Genomic DNA, 25,020 nt, shown 5'->3' with positions numbered 1-25,020 from the left:
CGCGCGAAGGAGAGATCCCTGGTAGCTAGGGACGCGAGCGGCGAGCAGGCCGGTTGCCGGGGACGCGATCGGGCCATCGCTAAGGCCGCGATCGCGTTGCTACCGGCCCGGTGGCTCGGGAAGCAGGGCGCCGCCATGTGAGGGCTGTTGCGCATGCGCAGTGCCGAACCCAGCGCGGGAGGACCAGATAGCTTGCGCATGCGCGAGATGAGCATGCCAGCCCCCAGGGTGCATAGGGGCAGAGATACCTGACGCCAGGGAGCCAATAGGGCTGAGGGATTTGCCTGGGAAGAGATTGCTACATTTCGCGGGGTTTTGCAGCCACACAGGCAGTCAGGATCCGGACCAGATAGGGGTAAGAGGTGGATGCAGGGGTCAGTGACCCTCTGCATTAGGCCAGCAGCCCCCAAGGTCCCAGTTAGGTCCTGAGCCATCTAGTAGCTTGTGGAGCTTAGGGACAGGCCCTAGATAGGGATACTGCCCCATTATTGGTTGAATAGACAGGGACACAGTGTTGAAGCCGTGCGGCCCTGTGAGGTGGGTTCTGGGCTCAGGACACCACCAAAGACCCTGCGACAAGGAGTGACATTGTTCGCGCTGGACTTTCAACCCACGCGGGGTGGAGGACCACATCGGATCGTGCGGATTTATATCGCGGTACCCGTGGCTGGAGCCCGGGCAGGTAACCTGCAACTCACGTGCACCAACCAGGCCTATCACCAAACATAGTGGCTGCGCAGTCACACATACACATGTACAGTGGTATTTGACTTCGGGAGCACGAGACATTTGGGTGGGGGTTACTGGACACAGGGTGGGGTGGTTAGCGTCCGCCGTGACGCCTAGAGGTGATAGCGTCCGCCGTGACGCCTAGAGGTGATAGCGTCCGCCGTGACGCCTAGAGGTGATAGCGTCCGCCGTGACGCCTAGAGGTGGTAGCGTCCGCCGTGACACCCAGTGTGGTTAGCGTCCGCCGTGGCGCATGATGAGGTTATGCTGTTATGATGTTATGATGTTATTACGTGATATGTGTGTTTCCATGCAGTAAAGCCAGTCCTGTTTTATATTCGGGAGCGTTGTGTGGTTGTTTCCTGTGAGGGCCTCCTCCCACTCCGTTGGGATCCCTCCCAGGTGGAGGCGTTGCACCTAGAGATGTATGATATGTATGTACCCCAGGTTCCCCAAGCGGAGGCTTAGGCTCCTGAGAGCCACACAGGTTGCACAGCAAGTAGTAGCGGCGGTATTCATAGGGAACACCCGTTACATTTGGAGGCGCTGCTGAGATGTCAGACCTGGGGTGCCCGAACTCAGTAAAAATGTCGTTAGGTTACACGTTACCTTCCCGCCAAGAGGTGTACACGTGGGCGGTAAAAAGGCAAGTCCCGCCCTCACAAACCCTTGCTGTAGGACAAGTTCCCGCCAATGCCTCATCCTATGAACTATGTTTAATCCTAATGCAGTACCGAGGCTTAGAAGATGCCAGAATCTTGGGTCGCCGCTCCGACCCAGACGGGTCATGGTGCACCGTATTAATCACTGGGGGATGTGAATTGTCGCCACAGCAAGGTCCATCCAACTTGCGTTTCCACGGGGCCCTCCGCTCAGGGTGTCCTGTTATATATCCTGAAATGCCGATAAAACCCGAACCCTGTAGCCCCAGTACAGACCTGCTAGAGACTAGTATGCGCATGTCCCTGTCCCCACCAGAAAGTATATGCGGGGATGAGGCCAGTGTATTATCCTGTGCTAATTGTCGCTCAAGCAGACGGAGCTCCAGCCCCAGTAGAATGGGAGAAATCCAATTACTAGCCCAGGCCATCCAACAACTGGGTAGGCCCAAGCACGAATCCCCTTCCCCTCAGCCATACCGCAAGTTAAAGCTCTTTTCAGGGGTAAACCCTACTCCCACTGGTGAAGAGGCTTTTGATGTTTGGAAGGAATATGCTTCACAGGTACTGGAAGAGTGGACCTGTCCTGATGAGGTGAAAAGACAACGAATCATGGAGTGCCTGCGCCCGCCTGCGTCCACTACCATCAAGATGTATAAAGATCAGCACACTGAGGTTACCGCACATCAGATGATGGAGTCGCTTACCCGGGCATATGGTAAGGAAGATGATGTGAGTGAGTTATGGACTAAGTATTACAATCTCCGCCAGAAAGAGGGGGAAGACCTATCCGAGTTCATACAACGGATCCAATTGCTCTTGTGGGAGCTACGTTCCCGCCAAGTCATCAAGGCCTCAGAAGTAAATGAGTATAGGCGCACTCAATTCCTGCGGGGAGCCATACCCACGCACCATATCGTGGTAATGATCAGATGCACGCTACAGAAGGGGGACCCCCCTACTCTAGAAGACCTACTGGATGAGGTGAAGGGTCATGAGGCCTATACTAGGTTGCATACGCCCAAGAAGGCCAAAAACCCTCGCAAGGATGAGACCAAGGAAGCAACAGTGCCCAAAGCAAAGGGAAGCAAGAGCGGTAAGGATACGGCCACCCCGGAGGTGCCTAGGTCCGCTCCCAGGTCACTTGACGGTCCGGGTCCCCGCCCAGACTTCCGTTGCTTCAACTGTGGCGAGCAGGGCCATGTTGCAAGGAACTGTTCGCACCCCACTAAGGCCCAGACCTACACCGTGACCGTGCGGAAGGCAATCTCGTCCCTATCAACCGTACCCGAGGATGTTGCCGAGGAGTCGGGGAGGCCTTCCACGGAGGAGATGCCCCCGGCCGATGCTTACTGCCGAGTAGGACCCACCGCTGTAATAAGAGTCGTCGTGGAGGGGATATACTCTTCAGCACTTCTGGACACTGGATCACAAGTGACCATCATCTACCGTCCATTCTACGACCAGCACCTCAGCCATCTTCCCTTGCAGTCAGCCGAAAAGATGAAGTTATGGGGACTGAGTAAAGATGATTATCCCATAGACGGAATAGTGGCGGTCAAGCTGGATATCTTGCAGTTGAACACTAACAAGTCGCATCCCATGCTGGTGGAAGCTTTGGTCTGTCCGGAGGCTCGAGAACATCCCAGTGCCTCCATCATACTAGGCACGAATGCAGATATTGTGAGGTCGGTGATTCGCTCATTCCTACAAGAAGCCGGCGAGCTACCGTTGTCATCCCTGAATATAGCCCCTGGCCTGCGGGAAGAATGCTATAGGGTGGCGTATGAAGAAGAGTATGGTGAAATCTTTAATCAAGAGCGAGGGTTATTGCAGATTCCACCAGGGGGAGTGAGGCAAGTGACAGCGCTGATCGAGTACCCCAGTCGGCACGAACACGACCGATACTTCTCGCTGGAGACCCTCCCCGAGTCTGAGAGTCAGTGGGGATACCGAATGATACCTGAAGTACGTGATTGGCCATCTACTGTCCCCAGGAAGATTACCGTGTCTATCCAGAACATGTCTCTCCATACCGTGCCGCTGGAAGTAGGACAAAGGTTGGATAGAATTTATCCTGTGGATCCTGTAGACGACCCAGTGACCGTTCACACTGCCCGTGTGGGAGAAGAGGCCGAGGCACTACAATTCGACTTCGGAGAGTCTCCCCTGGAGGAAGCATGGAAAGAGAAGCTACGTGCTCAGTTGAGAGAGAGACGAGATGTGTTCTCTACTAGTGAGATGGACGTGGGATGCAGCAGAAGCGCTCAGCACACGATTCGTCTGAATGATGACACGCCATTTAGGGAAAGGTCGCGCCGCTTAGCTCCCAGAGATGTGGAGGATGTGCGTGGTGTCCTGAATGAGATGGAAACGGCCGGTATAGTGACCGGATCTCGGAGTCCCTATGCCTCACCGATTGTGGTGGTACGAAAGAAGAATGGGTCTGTTAGATTGTGCGTGGACTACAGAACATTGAACAGACGTACTGTGCCTGACCAATACACGCTACCCTGAATAGAGGAGATCCTCAGCGCACTGTCCGGAAGCCAGTGGTTTAGCGTGTTGGACCTTCGATCTGGGTATTACCAGGTTCCGATGAGCCCCACTGATCAAGAGAAGATGGCGTTCGTCTGTCCTCTGGGATTTTATCAGTTCACTCGGATGCCCCAAGGTATCTGTGGCGCTCCAGCCACTTTCCAACGGCTTATGGAAAAGACGATTGGAGATATGTGTCCGCGTGAGTGTCTGGTCTACCTAGACGACATAATTGTGTTCGGAACCACACTTGAAGAACACGAGACTAGGCTGATGAAAGTGTTGGATCGCTTAGGGAAAGAAGGCCTGAAGCTCTCCTTGGATAAGTGCCGCTTCTGTCGAACATCGGTCACTTATGTGGGTCATATCGTGTCCGCAGACGGAGTGGCCACCGACCCGGCCAAGGTGGAGGCGGTGGTGAATTGGCCAAGACCAGAGAATGTGATGGAGCTGAGGTCATTTCTCGGGTTCTGTGGATACTATAGACGATTCGTGGACGGATACTCCAAGAAGGCAGCTGTGCTGAACGATCTGCTGAAGGTCTATCCAGAGGAACCCAAGCAGAAGAGGACCACCCCAAGGACCCCCTTCGGGGATCGGTGGACGCCCGCTTGTGAAGAAGCATTTAAGAGGCTGAAGAATAGTTTAACAGAGGCTCCCGTCCTAGCCTATGCTGACCCGGAGAAGCCTTACATTCTGCACGTGGATGCCAGCCTCAACGGATTGGGAGCTGTGCTACACCAGAAGTACCCCACTGGGCTTCGTCCTGTGGCATATGCAAGTAGAAGTTTGACTCCCAGTGAAAAGAATTATCCAGTTCACAAATTGGAGTTCCTCGCCCTCAAATGGGCCATATCTGACAAACTACATGATTACCTATATGGGGTCACCTTCGAGGTCCGAACAGACAACAATCCGTTGACCTATGTACAAACCACGGCCAAGTTAGATGCGACCGGTCACAGATGGTTGGCCACCCTTGCCAATTACCAGTTTTCTATGAAATATAAGCCTGGACCTCTCAATATAGGAGCCGATGCTCTATCTAGGAGATCGGGACTGGGCGAGACCGCCGACTATGGCCCTTGGGAAGAAATTCCAGGACCCGGAATGAGAGCTATGTGTTCCACTGCTGCTATTGTAAACGACCGAGTGGCATTCTCCGAGCTACGAGTAGTGGATTCTTTAGGGTGTCGACCTCAAGCCCTTCCAGAAGCTTACTGCCACCCCGATGGCATGGGTCTAACACAAGACGTTATCTTCACGGTGAAGGAACTGGTACTAGCACAGACACATGATCCTGCGGCTAAGGTGTCCGAGAGGCCCTACACAAAAATGACTCTTCACTGGTGAAACGGGCTCCTCGCGAGGATGTGAGTCTTCTCATGAGAGAATGGGATAAGTTTGAGATGAATAACGGCCTGCTCTATAGGGTTGTTCAATTCCACAATCATCCTGACCGTCGACAACTATTTCTACCTCGGCGTATGCAAGGCCTCGTTTTAAGATCACTACATGATGATCATGGACATTTGGGGGTGGATAAGACCTTGGGTTTAGTGCGAGATCGGTTCTTCTGGCCTAGAATGTGGGAGTCAATTGAACAACACTGCAGAAAATGTCTACGGTGCATTCATAGGAAGACCCTTCCCACCCGTGCTGCTCCAATGGGCCATCTCAAAAGTGCTGGGCCTATGGATTTAGTTTGTATGGACTTTTTGTGCATAGAGCCAGATTCAAAGGGTATAGGAAATGTGCTAGTAGTGACAGATCACTACACTCGATACGCTCAAGCCTTCCCCACGAAGGACCAGAAGGCTACCACAGTGGCTAAAGTACTGTGGGAGAAGTATTTTGTGCATTATGGTCTGCCCAGCAGGATGCACTCTGACCAGGGACGGGATTTTGAGAGCAAGCTGATCAAAGAGTTGCTAACACTGTTGAACATTCAAAAGTCCAGGACTACTCCCTACCACCCAGAGGGAGATGCGCTCCCTGAAAGATTTAATCGGACATTGCTGGACATGCTAGGCACTCTGAAAAATTCCCAAAAAGGAGAATGGAGTAAACATGTTGAGGCCTTGGTGCATGCCTACAATTGCACTAGGCACGAGTCCACCGGGTACACCCCATACTTCATGATGTTCGGGAGAGAAGCCAGACTGCCAATCGACATCCGCCTACGGGTATCTACCGACGGGATACCCAACATGGCTCATTATCGATATGTGCAGAGACTCCAGGACAGTCTGCACCGTGCCTATCAGTTAGCCGAAAGAGCCACCGCTCGACTGAATGCCAATAATAAAAGACGGTACGACCACAAAGTACGCTATAGAGCGCTCCAACCGGGAGACGCAGTTCTCCTACGCAACTTAAGGATTCCAGGCAAGCACAAGTTAGCTGATCGCTGGAGAGAGGGGCCTTTTCAAGTAGAGTCCCAAATGCCGGGCCTCCCTGTTTATCGCATACGTGACGTGAATGGCAGGGTAAAAGTCTGGCACCGAAACCACTTGTTACCTATCTCCCAACTGGGAGAAAGTGAACCCGAAACAGAAACAGTAATAAACGACAGTGAGCCTGAAGAGTCTATTGAGAATCCAGGGCCCACAGATGAGATAATTCAAGATCCTTTGGAGGGAACATCCAACAGAGACTGGTGGGCACCTCCCGAAGGAGCAACAAGTAAGGGGCCGGCTGACAAAGTACCTTCATCAGAATTATCACCAAGTAACCAATCATTAGATCCTACCACTCCGAGTTTTGTGCCTCAAAGAGACAATGTTCAGTTACAAAGAGACTTTCCCCAAACTGGTTCACCCTCTGCCAGAGAGTCTAGGCCTCAAGCCTACGATGGTCTGTCTCAAGAGGAAGAAATGGAGACTGAGACTCGCAGGAGCCAGCGAGTGAGACGCCTTCCCACTAGAGTGGCTTATGATTCATTAGGGGCACCTCACTATGAGTCTCAGCAGCAAGCTAAAGCCAAGCTAGCCTCAGTTATAAATATGTTTGTTGAACTGTACAATCTCGTTTAGAGTAATCGTTAAGTTGTATTTTAACACTGCATTTTTATTATATAATTTTTGTACACTGTTGGAAGGTTATGTGGTTCAAGCGAGGACGTTGGAGTTCTCACCAGGGGGAGGATGTAGCCAGGTCCCCCCTGTCATGGCTGACCCCCTCCTCCCTTTCGGCAGACGCTGTGTGCGAGGGAGTGAGGGGGGGATCTTCATATTTCTCTTCTCCCTCGTTTTCCTCTAGAAGGGCTACAAGGGACATTTATTTATCGATTAATATCGAAAATTAGTTCTTGCTCTTTATTTTCTATTTTTTGTAAATTACATTTCAGTGTGTGAAATTGCGTGTGAACCTGTGGAGGTCAATAAAATGTTCAAAAAGAATTGGGCTGCTTGTGAGAGCAAATGACAGCCCTTTATTGAGGACCTTTTGTGGTAATCATTAAGTGTTCTTCAATCTTTTTGTATCCTTTCTTTGCTGTACATTCCACCCCCCCCCCTCCGCAACCTCGTGCGCTAATCTTTTAACTCCTTTTGTGTTTGGAGAATTTGTTTTTGTCTCTGGTCGTAGGCTTCCTTTGTTTCCCTTATTGGTGATATTGTGCCTGAATCACTCTGATCTGTGCATATTTTGTGTCTTTCTAATGATTTTGTTGCCCTGCCTAAAAAAGATGCCAGAGTACTTGGTTTAAATTTGTTTTTGGGTCTATTTTTAGGGATAGCCCCATCGTCTGAAATCAGTCAGGGGCGTTTCTTGATACCTATGCCCCGCAGAGGATCTGTCAGAATTTCATTTCCTCTATAGGGTCTAAGATGACTCCTGTTCGTCTCTACAGGTGTTGGATTACCCCTAGGTGTGTCCCAAAACCGTGCACTATCATGCTCAGTTATTTTTCCTTTATTTCAGAGGTGTGTATTGTTTTCTCTCTTATTCTGATGTGTAGTGTTGTACTTTATCTTCTTTTTACCAAACTCCTCACTCCTTACTGGTTGTGTAGATCGTTCTCTAGTCTGAGCTTTTGCAGAGTTGCGCTGAGTTCCATTAGCATAATCCTGTTGATCACTTTTAAATTTCTTGATTTTTTTCAAATCTAATCCATCTAATGAAATCTTTCCATTTTTTCATTGAGGTCTTCCTCAAGATGTTTCAAGTCCCATCAAATTATTTAAATTCTTCTTGGAGTTTTCTTCTATCTCCCTCCATATTCTCAACTTTCTTCTCTCTATATGTAATTAGAAGTTTGATAAGGACATAGGGCCCGGCATCTAGGATGTCGTTCCAGATTCTGCTAAACTCTTCATCGTCAAAGGTAGGATTCTTTTGGATCCTCAGACCTTTTGGATCCTACCTTCTACGATATATATTTTTTAATAAATCATATCCCACGAGTAGCGTGATTTAAGCTTTAGTAGATTTTCCAAACTATGGAATTCGGCATATACTGTATATCACAGTCGTTATCCTCAGTGGAAATCAGCAATCTGGTTGGGGTATCTTTAGTCCGATTTTCCCTCCTCAATATTCTATCATTACTTGATAGGAAGATTGTCATGGTTTAGGATGATTGTGATGTATATTGCTGTAATGGTGTTTCCCCCACCCAATTGTAGATAGGGGCCATTACAGGGTGTGTGGTGCATATACCTGCTGGCAACAGGAGGGCTGAGTCGTCTGTCGATGGTAATGGGGACATGGGAACAGGCTTCTGGGATTCATACCCCACATATCTCTTTAGCAGTGCAGTGCCTCCATCTGCTCCAGGAACTGAAGGTGATCTCCCACGGTAGAACTTATTACCTCTCCCCCCAGTAAGGTCACGCACTAGGCAGGAGGTATATTGCAAAACAGGAATGGGTTTATTACTACACTCTGCAGTAACAGTTACACAGCAGTCTTCTTCCAGATACAGTCTGTCAGGTCAGCTATCACTGAAGATGGTCCCTGGACCGTCACTACAGGCCAGGGGCATCTGCAGCCATCCTAGCTCTTCCCCACCTCCCTAGCAGAGGCGGAGGTATGGTCCACACTCACTCTCCCCGGAGAGAAGAGCACATGGGAAGGCCCGAATCTCAGGCTCCCAGTTGTGTGACCTGCCTTCCTCAGAGGGAAGGAACAACTACTAATTTTAGAACGGTCCTGCCCTTAAGTACAGCTAGAAGGCAGGCACCCGGTTGTCTCAGCTACAACAGGATGTACCACCATCCCCTCCCCACCCCCGCTGTCACGCAAGTGCAGTACCAAAGATGAGGGGGAAAACTCTATACCAACTACTGGCAAGGCCTGCTTATTCCAGGGCTTACTGCCAGATGGGTGTAACGCATAGCTCACCACAAACCAGACGTGATCGCGAGGCTGAGGTAGGGAATTGTATAAACGCCAACCCGCAACCGCGAGGGCGCGCCTAGAGTGTAGATTGGTCTTGCAAGCCAGGTCAGGAGTATAGAAGGTAGAGTAGTCGTTTATACTTGCCGGGTCTGGATTGGAGAGTAGCGGATCGTTGGGGTACTTTGCCAAGGTCAGGATTGCAGAGTGGAGAGAGTATCCAATTGGAAAGTGTCCATTGGTGGTAGTTCGGTTGTGCTCACCTGAACAGGAGTCATCCTAGACGTGAGGACCCGGTGATGCGCTCTCTCTGATCTCCTTTCCTGAAGACGGTGGTTTACTTTTATGCAGATGGCGATAAGGTCCTCCAGATCAGTGGGACGGTCGTAAGTAGCCTATTCATTTTTTAGGGTTTCGGAGAGCCTCCGCCAGAAGGCAGCCGACAAGGATTCACTATTCCAATCAGTCTCTGCGGCAATGGTCCTGAACTCGAGTACATATTTCGCAACTGGACGGTCACCCTGGGAAATATAGAACAGAGTAGAAGCAGCAGATACCTTACGGCTGGGTTATCAAATACCCTACGGAACTCCCTGGTAAAGGCTCCGATGTCTTGAGTGAGATCAGACCTCCGTTCCCAGATGGGAGAATCCCAGGCAAGTGCGTTATCTGTAAGAAGAGAGATAATGACCGCCACCTTGACACATGAAGAGGTGAAGCGGGAGAAATTTATCTCAAACTGAATAAAGCATTGATTCAGGAACCCCCGGCATTCGTGGGGATCCCCTCCATAGCGGTTGGGTGTAGATAGCCGGGGTTCGTGAAGCGGATGGGAGGCAGACATGACAGGAGACACTACACCAGGAGCGACAGGATTAGGAACAGGCCGAGACTCATGTATAGAGAGAGTGAGGGATCTGAAATTCTCCTGGAGGGTGCGCATATGTTGGTCATTAGCCACTAATATTTCCTCATTGCTAGACAGGACGTTGGCATGCGTGCTCAGGACTCTTCCTACCTCAGCGGGGTCGAAGTTTGTGTGGATGAGCATACTGTAACGTGTAGCTCACCACAAACCAGACGCGACCGCGAGGCTGAGGTAGGGAATTGTATAAATGCCAACATACAACCGCGAGGGCGCGCCTAGAGTGTAGATTGGTCTTGCAAGCCGGGTCAGGAGTATAGAAGATAGAGTAGTCGTTTATACTTGCTGGGTCTGGATTGGAGAGTAGCAGATCGTTGGGGTACTTTGCCAAGGTCAGGATTGGAGAGTGGAGAGTAATCGTTTGCGAGGATAGCCGAGGTCAGGAGTAGAGAGTTCAGAATGGTCGTACGTAAGCCGGGTCAGGAGAGGAGAGATGCGGTGTCCAATAACGAATAAACAGTAATATGCTGCACACTTTAAGATGTTATAAACCAAAAAGTATTACCGGTGCTGCTGGTTCAAGGATACCTGTCAAACAGTCCAATAACGAAGCAGGGGTCAGGCTGCAGCAGGAACAAGGCAGGATGCAGCAGGGTACAAGGCAGGAATGCAGCAAGGCACATCGTCACATAAGGTTATGCTCAGCAATGAGTGAATGAGCAAGGCAGGCATATATGGAACCTCCCTCCAATGGGAAGTCAGGGCGGAACGAAAAGGAAGGCGCAGATAGGCTTCTGGGTTGCGCAGGTGCGCCCTATTGTACAGCCTGATTAGACCTGGGGATGGAGCTACGTCCGGCGCGCGTCACCGACGTCAGAGGGTGGCGACTCGGTCCCGCGCCAACCGCGCATGCCCATTGCGTGAGCGGAGTTTGGAGGCGTGTCCAGACAAGACCTGTTCCATGCGTGTCACCAACGTCAGTGAAGGATGTCCAGAACACGCACCACTCGCGCACCGTGCATGTCCGTCGTCATGGCAGGGGCGGAGATTGGGCACGGAACCCGTGAAGAGACAGACTGGTCGCGCGTCGTTCGCGCGCGTAGCGGAACCGCCGTGGCATTGTGCCTCCTGAGTGTCTGACGGAATGGAATGGGGAGGTGAGTTCCGGCCATCAGGATGGCGAATCCTCACAGCGGGAAGCAAACTAGTAGCCACAGATGGCATGGCTGCATTACGTATCAAGGGATGTAATTTGGGGACGGATGTGTTATTCAAATAAACCCTATCTGTAGTTAGGAAGCTGTAAACAACCCAAGCTCAAAAATAGCTGCACCAGAATAGTGAATGAATGTAAAAGAATAAATGAACACCTAAGTGTACTGAGGTGCACTGGTTCTTCTCAGATAACAGGAGCCACATCCGTGATCCCACGTTGCAGGGCCGCCCAACAATATCCCTTCTCTCCTTACTTCCGACAGCCGCGTGATCGTCCCTCCAGGCCTGGGGAATCCTCCCCTGCACTTTTTCCCGCTCCACTGGCGATCGAGCTAACAGGCAAGTCGCTGAAGTAGGGCCGTCCCTACAACACTCAGCTAGGGTGGCTCAGGGCTTAACTCGGGCCTACGGGGTTTTCTCTGGTCTAGTCCTAGACAGCCCGACTGGCTCCCAGGACACAACGTTCCCCTCCGCGGTCTCAGGCAGCTCTGACCGAACTTGCCCTTGCAGTTTCAGAGGATATCCTGTTCCCTGCAAAGGATATCCTCTCTCTCTAGTCTTTTTGAGTCCCAACATGGCCGCCGCACCTTCGCATGGGACTCCGAAGAGCTGCATCAACTCCCCCCAGAGGTGAGGAGGTCTACCCTGCTACATACATATAAGGAACTAAACTAATACTAGAGAAATGATTACATCAACTTATCAACTTTGGCAACTCAATGTCACCCTCTGGCCCTTCCTCAGACATCCCAGGGCAGATGTATTGCATCTTAGTCCATTTCTAGTATAACATCTCTAGTATAAGTTCTAACTTTAGACTTAAAAATGCCTTTCCTACTTAATAAGATTCTTTGATTGTCAGAATAATTCATGTGGCATCTGTTCCTATACTTCACCCAATCCTAATGAATTTACTTACAATATAATAATAAAACTGCATGTAAACCTTACATGACTTTATCAACTTAATAGCGCTAATTGCAACCATCTTTACAAAAATATACTTTCCCCGCATTTTAATAATTTTATGCATGAACCCTCCCTTTGTAAACAGGCCACATTACTCCCCATTATGAGATCGCTACTTTTTATTAATAAAAATATTGTGGCACTTTCTATCTAAATAATTTTTTTATATGTTTTAGTAAGCCTCTTTCCTTTTATAGTTTAAATCTTTCTAAAAATATGTTCATAGCTTTTCTTCAATGTTATACATATACATTTACAATCTTTTGAAGTTAGACAGTACCACTATTTTTTTTAAGCCACTTCAAAGACTGAGTGGCCGGTTTTGAGACGGATGACAATGATTGCAAAAAGGGCAAAAAGAGAGAGTGTTAAAAAGCACAGTGACAGTCAGATGAGGCGGAAAGGAAACAGGAAAAGCCATCAGATGTGCACAACTAGAGGAGAAAATAGCCCAGGCTGTAGCAAAAATACAAAAGAGGTGGACAGAGAGAACCTTTCTATGCATGTATTGTACGTACATTCTGTAATAGGGCAGTCTGGTGAGAACTGCTGCAGGGAGGGAGGGTGAGAGCAGAGCTGTCAGAAACAAGGACGACAGAGAGAAACAGCAGCAGTTATGAAGATAAAGATATAATCAGCAAATGTTGTGCAAATAAGAAAATATAATGCCATTGTATAAAACCATAGCACGCTTATATCTACAGTACTGTGTACAGTTCTCGTCACTTCAGCATAAAAAGAATATAATTGTGCAGGAGACCGTGCAGATAGGGGCAACAAGAATGATAAATGGTAGTGAGCGTTTAGCTTATAAGGGAAGGCTGAAAAGATTAGAGGTTAAGTTAACTGAGCTGTGTTATTCACAGATACCAAGCTGTGCATGTGAATGGTCTGTAAGATGCCTTACAGCTTTAACACTGCTTATACTGTAATAAGTAAATTCTATACCTGAAACAAAACAACTGAGAGAATACATGATAGATTGTATCATATCTGAAGAGGTTCAGAGAGAATACATAGGGAATAGTTACTCAGAAACTCACATAATACTAAGGACTAGGAAACCCATACAGTACTATAAATACCTTACATCTATCTATCTATACAGTATATATAAAACTGAAATGTTTGTCTCTGATGTTTGTCTGTGGGTTTGTGCGTTTTGTGATTGGTTGCCGCACGCCCAGCTCTCGCTCTCATTGGCCTGATTGCGGGGCGGGGCTTGGCACTCATTGGCTGACTACGGGGCGGGGTTTGGTTCTGATATCAGTCGCGTTAATTCCCGCATCGCGACTATGGGTACTATATTACACCCAGTAAATTATTACCGCAATCTTGATGACTTCCGTCATAACATTGCAGTAATAAGATGCTTTTTTTGGCGGTTGCCATATTAACTTCGTTTTAACAGAGCTTGATATATCCGGACCAATGTGTCACCCCAAAATATGCAAGAAGTAACACATGTATTAAAGCAGCAGTCCAAGCTGTCGTTTTATTTATTTTTCATTTTTTCCCCCTTTAATATGTGCAGCAATACAATCCACACAATGATAAGTAATTAGCTAAGTTTCAGATCAATCCGTTCTCCTGTGATCGATCGGCGAAGATTCGGCTTGGGGGTTCATTAAATGGCTGCCAGTGCAGGAACAAGAGGACCAACGATACAAAGTTCTGTGGGGAAGATCATGTGACCAGGCCGTCACTAGCTACAATTGGTGCACTGTTAGAGAGAGGGCAGGGCTCAAAAAGGGGTGTGCCAGAGCCTGTTTCAGAAGAGGGAGGGGATGTGACTTTATAAATGGTTGCTATAGAAACAAAAAATGCTTGTTACATTATAATACAATAAATATGTCTTTCAGAGTGGTTTAAAAAAAATGCTACGAGTAATTTTTCATAGTACAGAACTGATTTTTTTGTTTTTAAAACAAACAGGATATTGCTTGAACTACAGCTTTAAGATAGCAGACTTACATGAACAACAATGTGCCTCTCTTCTTAGCCTCATTCTTTCTTTTTTTCTTTTAGCTGCATCTTTCCTCTGTGGGTCCGTGTCCCTCTGTGTGCCAACTAGGGGTGTACCGAGTACCCGGAATTACCCGGCACATTTCCAGCTACCCGGACATTACCCGGACCTGGCAACTGAGAAGTGGGCTCGGCGCCGGTAATGTCAGGGCAGCTGGAAATAATCTTATTACTTACCTTTCGGAAGACATCTAGGACCAGCAGCAGCAGTCCTGTGGCGGTGGCAGCATCGGAGGTGTCTTCAGCCGGCGGGGGAGCTGCAGGAATCACTTCCACAGCACCGGAGCAGGTAAACAGTGTGTGTGTGAGCCGCCGGGGAACCACATGACCGGAGCAGGAGATGGAGCGTTCCTATTGGACAGACGGATGTCCAATAGGAACGCTCCGTCTCCTGCTCCGGTCATGTGGTTCCCCGGCATCTCACACACACACACACACACACTGTTTACCTGCTCCGGTGCTGTGGAAGTGATTCCTGCAGCTCCCCCGCCGGCTAAAGACACCTCCGATGCTGCCACCGCCACAGGACTGCTGTTGCTGTTTCTAGATGTCGCCGCCACCCTGCAGGTAAGTGTCAAACCGGGTAACCGGATACCCGACTGGGTAGAACCTTTAATTTGGCCGTTTTCTTTTTTTTTTAAATGAGGACCCGGTCCAACACTAGTGCCAACCTATACCCTATTTCCTACTGTATATGTGGCAATGTGTACTGCTTATCTATCTGTGTCTCTAACAACTTCATAACTTCATCAGGATTACTGCATTACTTTTGAAATGAGCAATTTATGTTGTTTTACATTTTTTAACACAGGATTGAAGCCGGGTGGCCCCGGTGCTGAACCCCCGTTAATTTCAGCTCCGGGGACCCCCTGCTTCCGGAGATACTTACCTTGGTAGGGGTGCCGGTAGCTGTTCCGGCAGAGCTATCTGGGTTTTAACGTTTAAAGCTCCCGCGGGTCAAATAGGAAGGCGAACCTGATGACGTCACGGCTTCCTATTGGTCTTCAGGGTGCGCGGCAGTTTTGAAACGCCGCCATTATATGAACCCTGGACGCCCCCTATAGAGGTAAGTATCTCCAGAAGCAGGGGATTCCCGAAGCTGAAACGAACGGGGTTCAACTCCAGATACCCCCTGCTTCAATCCAATGAAGAAAAGAAAACGCATGGATCGCCGCTTTCATATATGTGGTTTTAATCCTCTCTGAGTTGGTCAGTCTTTGCCAAAACATGGTCCATTGTCCGAATATGCTGATGTTCTTTAAGATCATGTGAACGCACGATCTGACACAGGTTTGAAATGACAGAAGACCCTACTGATAGAAAGAACGAGTTCCTCTTCTTCTTCTAAAACCTAAAGGCAGATTGATTTTGAACTCCTCCCAATGTAGAAGTGGCTGCATGTTTTTGCCTGAAGCTTGCACATAGAACATTTTGTTTCAGTTCTCTGTGAATAAATACTAGAAATATTATTTAAAGCAGCAATACAGCTTAACTTTCCCCCCCCCCCCAATATTTTTATTTTAATTACAAGTTTGATGCAGGGGGTCAATGGATCTGAACTGTGTTCTGCTCCAGGTGCCCCCTGCTTGCAGAGATACTTACCTCCGAAGGGGGTGCCGGTATTTCTGCGGAGTTTAAAGGTCCAGGTCACGCGGGCCAATAGGAAGCCACACCAGATGACGTCACGGCTTCCTATTGGCCCACATGACGCGGGACATTTAAGTCGGCACTAGATCAGACACACCATTTCTCTGCCTGCAGGGATATCGGACCACTACGCAGGTAAGTATCTCTGGAAGCAGGGGATCCCCAGAGCTGAAATCAACACGGTTTAGCTCTAGAGATCCCCTGCTTCAAACATGTAATAAATATATATAATTTTTTTAAGTTATTCCGTATTGCTGCTTTAAACTGTGAATTAAAAAAAAAACATTCCTGAGCACTTTTTCTGTATTAAAAAAAGTGTCATGGAAGGATTGCACCTTAAAATACTCACCATGCAATTCAGTATATTATCTTGCATGTAGTATAAAGGGACAAAGGGAAGAATGGATTGAAGCTTATTGCTGGACTCTGAACATGGCTAAGACTATTTGCTCAAGTAGCACATTCATGTGAGAATTTGCACGGCAAATTACACTGGTGCAATGTAAATTATTTTTAGTAAATAAAAATATAGCAACAAAACTATATAGTTGTAGGGTCCACAGAGTATTTGGGTTAACTTTAACATGATGCAGTTCATCATGTGTGTATGTATGTATGTATGTATGTATGTATGTATGTATGTATGTATGTCTTTATTTATATAGCGCCATTAATGTACATAGTGCTTCACAGCAGTAATCTACATGACAATCATATAAATAACAAATAACACATAATGGGAAGAAGTGCTTCAGACATAAAAGTGACACTTAGGAATAAGAATCCCTGCCCGAAGAGCTTACAATCTTCTGACACTATTTACATTATTTTGGGGGTCATTCAATAAAATATTGTAATCATTAATCTAGGGTTATAGCTGTTCACTTGAATGCTTGTTAATATAAGGTAGGAGCTGTAGCAACCATCGCCTCTCATGTCGACTGTACGTGAACACAATAACACTTGAACCAAGCTGCTCAATAGCATATCTACTTTAGAACGCGAGCACCATGCTGGGTGACATTCTGTCATTTCAACATCAACATGATTGAAATATATCACAAGTTCAATAGTAAAAATGATTTCTGGGTGCACCTCTTGCATACATTATAAATGTTTTACAATGTGTTAAGAACATGAGGGTCCAGATGGTATTGGATGCTTCCAGCTTATCTATATTTGTCTGCCATTAATGTGAAGTTGTTTGCAACTTTGCTAACGTGTCTATTTCAGACCCATGTAATAACACATACATTCAGTGATGTTTAGAATGTGCCAATCAAGTTGTACGGTGTCATAGGAATGCATTGCAATACGGTATTATGTTTTGGAAGCTTTGGAAGGAAATTCATTGCAGTTGTCACTTGACTCTAAATTATAAGGCACACTCAGCATTCTGTCAATAGGTGATCCATCCAAAAGGATGGCATAGCTGTCAATCAATGGCTTTCCAGTGCTGTACTTCATTAACGCAGGTAGCTTGTTAAAACTTGTTGGATATTGCTTAAAGGAGCAATACAAGCGCTTTAAAAAAAACAAACATTTATTTTAATAATTTTAAACCCCAGCTAGCTCACCCGGCGCGGCTATCGGCACCCCATTCGTAGGTAAGTATCCCGGAAGCAGGGGGTTCCCAGAGCCGAAATGAATGGGGTTCAGCTCCAGAGGCCCCCTGCTTACGGGGATACTTACCTCCGTAAGGGGTGCCGATAGCCGCTCCGGGTGAGCTAGCTGGGGTTTAACGTTCCCGCGTCACGCGGGCCAATAGAAAGCTGAACCAGATGATGTCACTGCATCCAAATGACCCGCAGGAGCTTTGACAAGTATCTATTACTTGCCTGCAATGCCAGCTAGCTGAGCTGGAGCGGCTACCAGTACCCCTCAAAGGCATGTATCTCCGGAACCAGGGGGTCCCTGGAATGAATCCGGAGACCTTCTGCTTCAATCCTGTAAAAGTGCTTGGATTACCGCTTTAAGAATGAGAAGTGGGATGAAGTGACATACTGTAATGATTGCACGCATTTGCATGTCCACGCCCAGCAACTTGAATCTGCGGTTTGAGAACTGTAAATGTCAGGGAGATTAGAACAGCCTCTGAAAGACTGACAGATGCACTTTTTAGTGTGTTTTGCTACAGTATAATGCTTAGCCCTACAGGATCCAATAGCGAGTGAAGCGATCCCTTCTGGCATTCAGTTGCGTCGTAGCCCTAAAGTGCAGGCTGCTTTATTTACAACGTGACTAACAAAAAGGCGACTGTGTTTTGATTTTCATCCTTATAGCCAGACATTAAAAAAATGCATGGCGGGTAAAAAAAAGTGACAAAACCCCTTCCACCGTACAGTGTGCCGCAAATAAAAATACCACTTGTGGTGCATTTGCATGTCTCAGACAGGACTTTCCCCACAGAATTTGCAGACCTGTCTGAGACATGCAAATGCACCACAAGTGGTATTTTTACTGTATTTGCTTTTTATTTGCTCATTTTCATGCATCACACATATGTACCTTCCCAGATACCGTACCAGGGCTCCCAACCTATTCTCCCTCCCCTTCTGTCTAGCACATCCAGATCTAACAGTGCTCAGTGGGAGGAGGGAAGTGTCTGCTCTGCAAGTGTCACCATTTAGCTTTTCCACTACCTTTGTGAATTGGATGTGTGCATAACATTGTTTATCCAACACACTGTGTGTAATACGCAGTGGAGTTGTGATTGCAACTGAAATAGTAACATTGCATATTTTTTTTCTTCTGTTAGTGACATTATATTTTTGGAAGCCTTGGCTGGCAACCGCAGGAATATGTGTCACAGCACGTTGCACAAGAGAACATACGAGGAGCATGCGAAGCAAGTCTGTCTTCAGAGTGCCACACGAGGAGGACACACGGAGAAGCAACTCTTAAACATTGCACCCTGTTAATAACAGTTGTGTGGTGGCTGTGCATAGCACAGGGCTCGCCTTGCTGCTAACAGATCTGTACTACTGAATAAGCTGTATCATTTAATAATAGTGTTCTATGCAGGCTGGTGATACTCATGTCAAAACTGGAAGCAAAGTAGCAGCTGAGTCTGGAGAAATTGCAAGAAGAAGAAGAAATGAGCAGGATTGCTCCTGACAGCAGAGAGATTGAGATTGCAGACTGCTGGCTGTTTGCACTGTAACAACTTTCACATGTGTCTCCCACAATCACAAAGCAGCCAGGGAGCCTGTGCATTTGGCAATATCAAAGTTCAACCCTAGCCACCAGGCGCCACAGCCTTGAAGCAGGACTTTTACTCTCGTTGTTTTCATTGCTGGTGCACAGTGCGGGCACAGGAGCAGCTGCTGAAGCAGGACTTGTACACACGTTGTTTCATTGCTGGTGCACAGTGCGGGCACAGGAGCAGCTGCTGAAGCAGGACTTTTACTCTCGTTGTTTTCATTGCTGGTGCACAGTGCGGGCACAGGAGCAGCTGCTGAAGCAGGACTTGTACACACGTTGTTCTCATTGCTGGTGCACAGTGCGGGCACAGGAGCAGCTGCTGAAGCAGGACTTGTACACGTTGTTTTCATTGCTGGTGCACAGTGCAAGTGCAGGAGCAGCTGCTGCAGCACATTTCTGGGGCTGGACTCCTGTGCGGTGAGCCGAGGTCTCACTGGAGAGGCTGGAGAGGTGAGGTGACCCGGGGCTGTGTGACTGTGAGGCTGGAGAGGTGACCCGGGGCTGTGTGAGGCTGGAGAGGTGACCCGGGGCTGTGTGAGGCTGGAGAGGTGAGGTGACCCGGGGCTGTGTGAGGCTGGAGAGGTGACCCGGGGCTGTGTGAGGCTGGAGAGGTGAGGTGACCCGGGGCTGTGTGAGGCTGGAGAGGTGACCCGGGGCTGTGTGAGGCTGGAGAGGTGACCCGGGGCTGTGTGAGGCTGGAGAGGTGACCCGGGGCTGTGTGAGGCTGGAGAGGTGACCCGGGCTGTGTGAGGCTGGAGAGGTGACCCGGGGCTGTGTGAGGCTGGAGAGGTGCTGTGACCCGGGGCTGTGTGAGGCTGGAGAGGTGAGGTGACCCGGGGCTGTGTGAGGCTGGAGAGGTGACCCGGGGCTGTGTGAGGCTGGAGAGGTGAGGTGACCCGGGGCTGTGTGAGGCTGGAGAGGTGGCCCGGGGCTGTGTGAGGCTGGAGAGGTGACTGGGGCTGTGTGAGGCTGGAGAGGTGACCCGGGGCTGTGTGAGGCTGGAGAGGTGACCCGGGGCTGTGTGAGGCCGGAGAGGTGACCCGGGGCTGTGTGAGGCTGGAGAGGTGACCCGGGGCTGTGTGAGGCTGGAGAGGTGAGGTGACCCGGGGCTGTGTGAGGCTGGAGAGGTGACCCGGGGCTGTGTGAGGCTGGAGAGGTGACCCGGGGCTGTGTGAGGCTGGAGAGGTGACCCGGGGCTGTGTGAGGCTGGAGAGGTGACCCGGGGCTGTGTGAATGGCTTTGCAATCAACAAGGCGACAAGGAACGGATGGCTGAAGGCAGAAGGTGAGCTGCACGTTTCTATGTTGCTGATCGGAGGTGCTGTAGGATTGTTTCCCTGGGGAACATAACAGACTTGTAGCAATGACAGGTCAATGGTATGACATGGGCAGATGGAAACACATCTGAGTGATGTTGTAATGTGGCACACAGACCTCTCTCCCCTTCTATCTCTTAATATATATCATATTTAGTTATTTATGTTTATTATTTATTTGTATCATAGAAGCGAGAGAAAAAAAGGACTCTGCACGTGGACATGTAAAGAGTGCTACTATAAATAGTGCAGTTGATTGATTAACAACCCCATATGTATTACCTTTTTAAATCTAGATAATGGGAAAAGATAGATTTCTGAATCAATTTGTTTTTGTTTTGAATACAAATTCTACATGCCTGTAGATTGGACCAAATTCATCCTGACATTACTATATGTTTTAAAATGCTAATACAGTATATATATGTGTATATATATATACATATATATACTGTATTAGCATTTTAAAACATATAGTAATGTCAGGATGAATTTGGTCCAATCTACTATTCCATCCTATTCCATACTATTTGGTCCAATCATCTATTTATTTTTTGATTTTTTTTTATATATATATATATATATATATATATATATATATATATATATATAAAAAAATCAAAAAATAAATAGATGATACCGTTCTGTGGCTAATTCGTTAGCCACAGAACGGTATCATCTATTTATTTTTTGATTATTGAAGCTCGGCTAACACGGTACTGATACACGCACACGCACACGCACACGCACACGCACACGCACACGCACACGCACACGCACACACACACACACACACACACACACACACACACACACACACAGTGCACTGAAGTAAATGTGGCATTGTTTGTTTTGGTGATAGGGATGGATGGCATTGGGAACACTGTACAGAAGAAGGCCACTGAGCTGGAGCACATGGCTGAGGTTCTTGTCATTGGTGAGCAGTTAAGGTAAGGAAGTTTTATTCTGTAAAGGAAGTGGAAGTATATATTTGCAGTTATACAGCTGCCTTAGTAAGAGCAGTCATGTAGTGTATTGACATGCCATGGTACCCAACTGCTATACTCTAAGGGGCCTATGCAGAGAGCAGCGCTATAGTAAATATCTCCATTTTTTGGAGAAATTTGCTTAGAAAACAGCAGAAAATGGCGGGTTACGAAAAACGCGCCATTTTTTTTTTCTATTTGCAAATCTCGCCACGCGGCTGGCGAGAACCTACATCTCGCCAGTTTTAAAAATATCCGAATTCAGAAAGGCGCGATCGCCATCTAGCGGCTGTTCGCGCCAATAAAACGGCGTGATTTTCTACAATTAGCTCCGCCAACAAAAGTTGGCAAGAAGCTGGAGCTCGCCGGCCATAGGAAAAAAAAAAAATGCGCGATTTATTTCTCACACATTCCAGCAGCGCGCATCTCTCCATTTTAACCTCGCCACACGCATTCATGCTATAAATTGCAGATTTCGCACATTTCTGCATATGGAGAATAAAACTCTCCATTAAAGCTACTTTTTATTACCCTCGCCAATTTTTAAAAGCGCTGCTCTCTGCATAGGCCCCTAAATGTCAAGTCCGAAAACATTGCTAGACTAGAGTATTTTCACATAACATATTGTTTATGCAAATACTGGATTATTTTGCAGTGATACAGTATAGTGGACAGATCATGTTACAGATAAATAATATTGTGTCTCAGCTACCTGACACTCAGAGAAGATACCTCGAGAGATCCTCTATATATACACTCAGTTTTTCAACTTATCTTACTACACAATTACCGCACTGCTTGGTTTATAACACAGTGAGCTGCAAATGTTAATGGCTTTCTGTACACATCTAGCCGTACGTTGTAATTAATACCAAGTATATGGCACTATCAGCTTTAACTAGAGCAAATGAAAAGAAAGATCACAAAGTCCAAAAGTTGGAAAAGATCCAGGCAGTGACCATAGTTCAGTACTCAGTACCTGTAAATCTGTTTTAAACAGCTCTGTGTGATGGTGAAAGTTAGCTTGGGATTCTGCCTGATAAGTACCACTTAAATATTTGACGCCAAGAGTCACTTCGAACGCGCCTTCCTCGTCATAAATGCATCCATTAGCACCTGTGAGTAATTTGGGAAGTGGTTGTATGAAAAAACAGGATAGGTTAAGGAAGCTATTTATTGCAACTATATGTGGACTCATCAATTTCGGCATCTGTTATTATATTTGTAATTAAAATTTGTACATCTAACATACTGTACTAGACTTAGTAGTTGTGTGAAGCCATTTTTCTTTAATATAAAACCTATTAAAAAGGCTACCAAGTTTCTACATTTATCGCAGTGGAGATCCGCTTCGCTATTTTGTCTGCTCACCTGCCTTCTTTTATAGATATTTTGCATGATGGTATTCACCAGAAATGACATGGTGTGGGAAATATAAACTATGTCAAAATAAGAATCATTCTCTAATTACTGTATAACAGTACACAAGGGAATATGCAGACCACCATACCTTACAAAATGATCTAGATTCAATGATTCACAATGAATACGAGGAAGCTTTGAAAAATAGATATTCAACATAGACATGGCTTTATTGTGTTAGACATTTATACATTTTTCCGTATGTTTCAGCTGATCTACTAATCTAATTGCATTAAAGCCAAGAAATGTAATCATTTTATATTTGTTTAAAAAATGATGCTGTACTAAAACATTTTCTTGTATATATCTATTTTTGAAATTCACGGGTACTAAATCAACGGGAAAAATTTTGCAGAAATATACAATTAAATCAAAGTTAATTTACATTTTTTTCTCATATATATATATATATATATATATATATATATATATATATATATATATATATTTGCGTGCCGTAGTTGGTTTAAACATAGTGAAGATGTTAAGAAAAATTGGAAACATCATATTTATACATTGAAATATATAAGTGAGTGACTACCTGAAAGTTAAGAATTAGAGGGTGATTAAATACTGTAAATTGTAACTATGGGGATAATATTTTCCTTTAGTGATCTCTTATAAAGCAGCTCTTGTGCATGGTCATATGAGGACGTTTATTTAACTTTTAAACTAGGGTGACAATTGGAGTATTTCACTTCTGTTGGTTTCTCTTGCTTTTCAACACAAGTCAATCAATGTATTGTTTAAGATTTACTGTACAACACACTCCCCTCTTTATCATATTCATCTAGTAGAGGAGTTGATGCTAGCTGGTCAACTTTCCTTTCCCTCTCCTGCCATTTTGCTGCCCAAAATATTGTTCCTATCTTATTCTCCAGCAACATATTTCTAAGAACTTTTCGCTCAGTGTCCTGAATTCCTACTGCCCTGGTCAATCTATAAGTGTCTCCACTCATGCTCCATTTGGCTCATTTCCAAAGTCACTTGAGTCATGCAAGCCTCTCTCTCTGTCAGAGAACCAAGCATGAGAAGGCTAAAGAGAAGGAAAGACATGTCCGGCCCAACATACAATACCATGACACCAAAGGGAGGAACTAAAGGAAGGGAAACAACCCACGTTTTAGGCTGTAATGTATAGAATATGACACATGTTAGCATAAACAAAAAAGGTATTTTAGAATGCTTGTTGTCTGATTTTAACCCATTATACAAATCACTTCTATTGTCTCACTTTGGTGCTCGGGGGTTGGGGGCACAAGGGTGCAATTGTTTGGACCAGATTACCCTTACATCTTTACTGCTCCCTGATTGACGATTGTAAGCAGGACACATGGAATTATGTGGTTCTCTTAGACCCTAAGAGGGGAGTGATAAGGGAGTGATAGGGGGCTATCAGTTCAGTTTTCTTTCTAAACTCAATCAATGATCGTCAGTTACAGTGGTGACTTTAAGGTCATCTGGGAAACAAATAATATAATTGACATGCATATAATTAAAGCATCATAGCCGAGCCTGGCCATAAATCAGAAAGGTTATAACTTCCCTTTTGTTTTTGTTTTTTGTTTTTACTGTGTGCTAACATGATTGAATTGGTATTTCTGCACACTGTGGAGCAGGCTAATAGGGAGTGAACATTTCACACAATTATTTTGTGGTTCAGTTGAAGAAAGTACATTTTAGGTAGTGCTGATGTAAAATGGCACATTGGCTCGGATTCATGAAACTAGGGCAATTAGTTAACATGTTAGCGCATAAAATAACACACATTACTGATGTGAGTTTAATTTAAAGACAAATCTAGAAATGAGCATGGAAATGAGTAATTAACTCCAAATTACCTATTTTGGGGCTATTCACTAAAGTCATATATTCGGGTATCTGCCAAAAATTAGCACACATTTTTATCACCTGCTCAAGGCTGGCATTTGGCATATGTGGGGACCGAAACATTGCGTCAATAAATGTCACCTTTTTGCATATAGGAGTGCCTGTCCCTTTTTTCCTTTTATACGCCAACACGCAAGATGCAAAACCTGCGCAATGCTCCACAAAGCGGGCACAATACAAATACCACACAGGAATCTGGAGTACAAAATCAAAGGA

The 25,020-nt window shown here is 46.5% G+C and overlaps 1 protein-coding gene across 5 annotated transcripts in view; it reads left to right on the top strand.

The window, feature by feature from the left end:
- Positions 1 to 18,565: 18,565 nt before the first annotated feature.
- The window catches only part of DEPTOR (DEP domain containing MTOR interacting protein), a 178,340-nt gene continuing 171,885 nt past the window's right edge, over positions 18,566 to 25,020 (top strand). The window contains exons 1-2 of one of the 5 annotated variants that reach the window (XM_075582333.1): positions 18,566 to 19,641; positions 21,369 to 21,456. In XM_075582333.1, coding sequence (XP_075438448.1) covers positions 21,371 to 21,456 — 86 coding nt within the window. In that variant the 5' untranslated portion in view covers positions 18,566 to 19,641; positions 21,369 to 21,370. Of the gene's footprint in view, positions 19,642 to 20,375; positions 20,476 to 21,368; positions 21,457 to 25,020 lie in introns of those variants that run through there. The other 4 variants (XM_075582334.1, XM_075582331.1, XM_075582336.1 and 1 more) reach the window with 4 other exon arrangements.

The sequence above is a fragment of the Ascaphus truei genome, chromosome 2 (assembly GCF_040206685.1).
Source record: "Ascaphus truei isolate aAscTru1 chromosome 2, aAscTru1.hap1, whole genome shotgun sequence".
Taxonomy (NCBI): Eukaryota; Metazoa; Chordata; class Amphibia; order Anura; family Ascaphidae; genus Ascaphus; species Ascaphus truei.
This window is presented reverse-complemented; position numbering and strand designations above follow the sequence as displayed.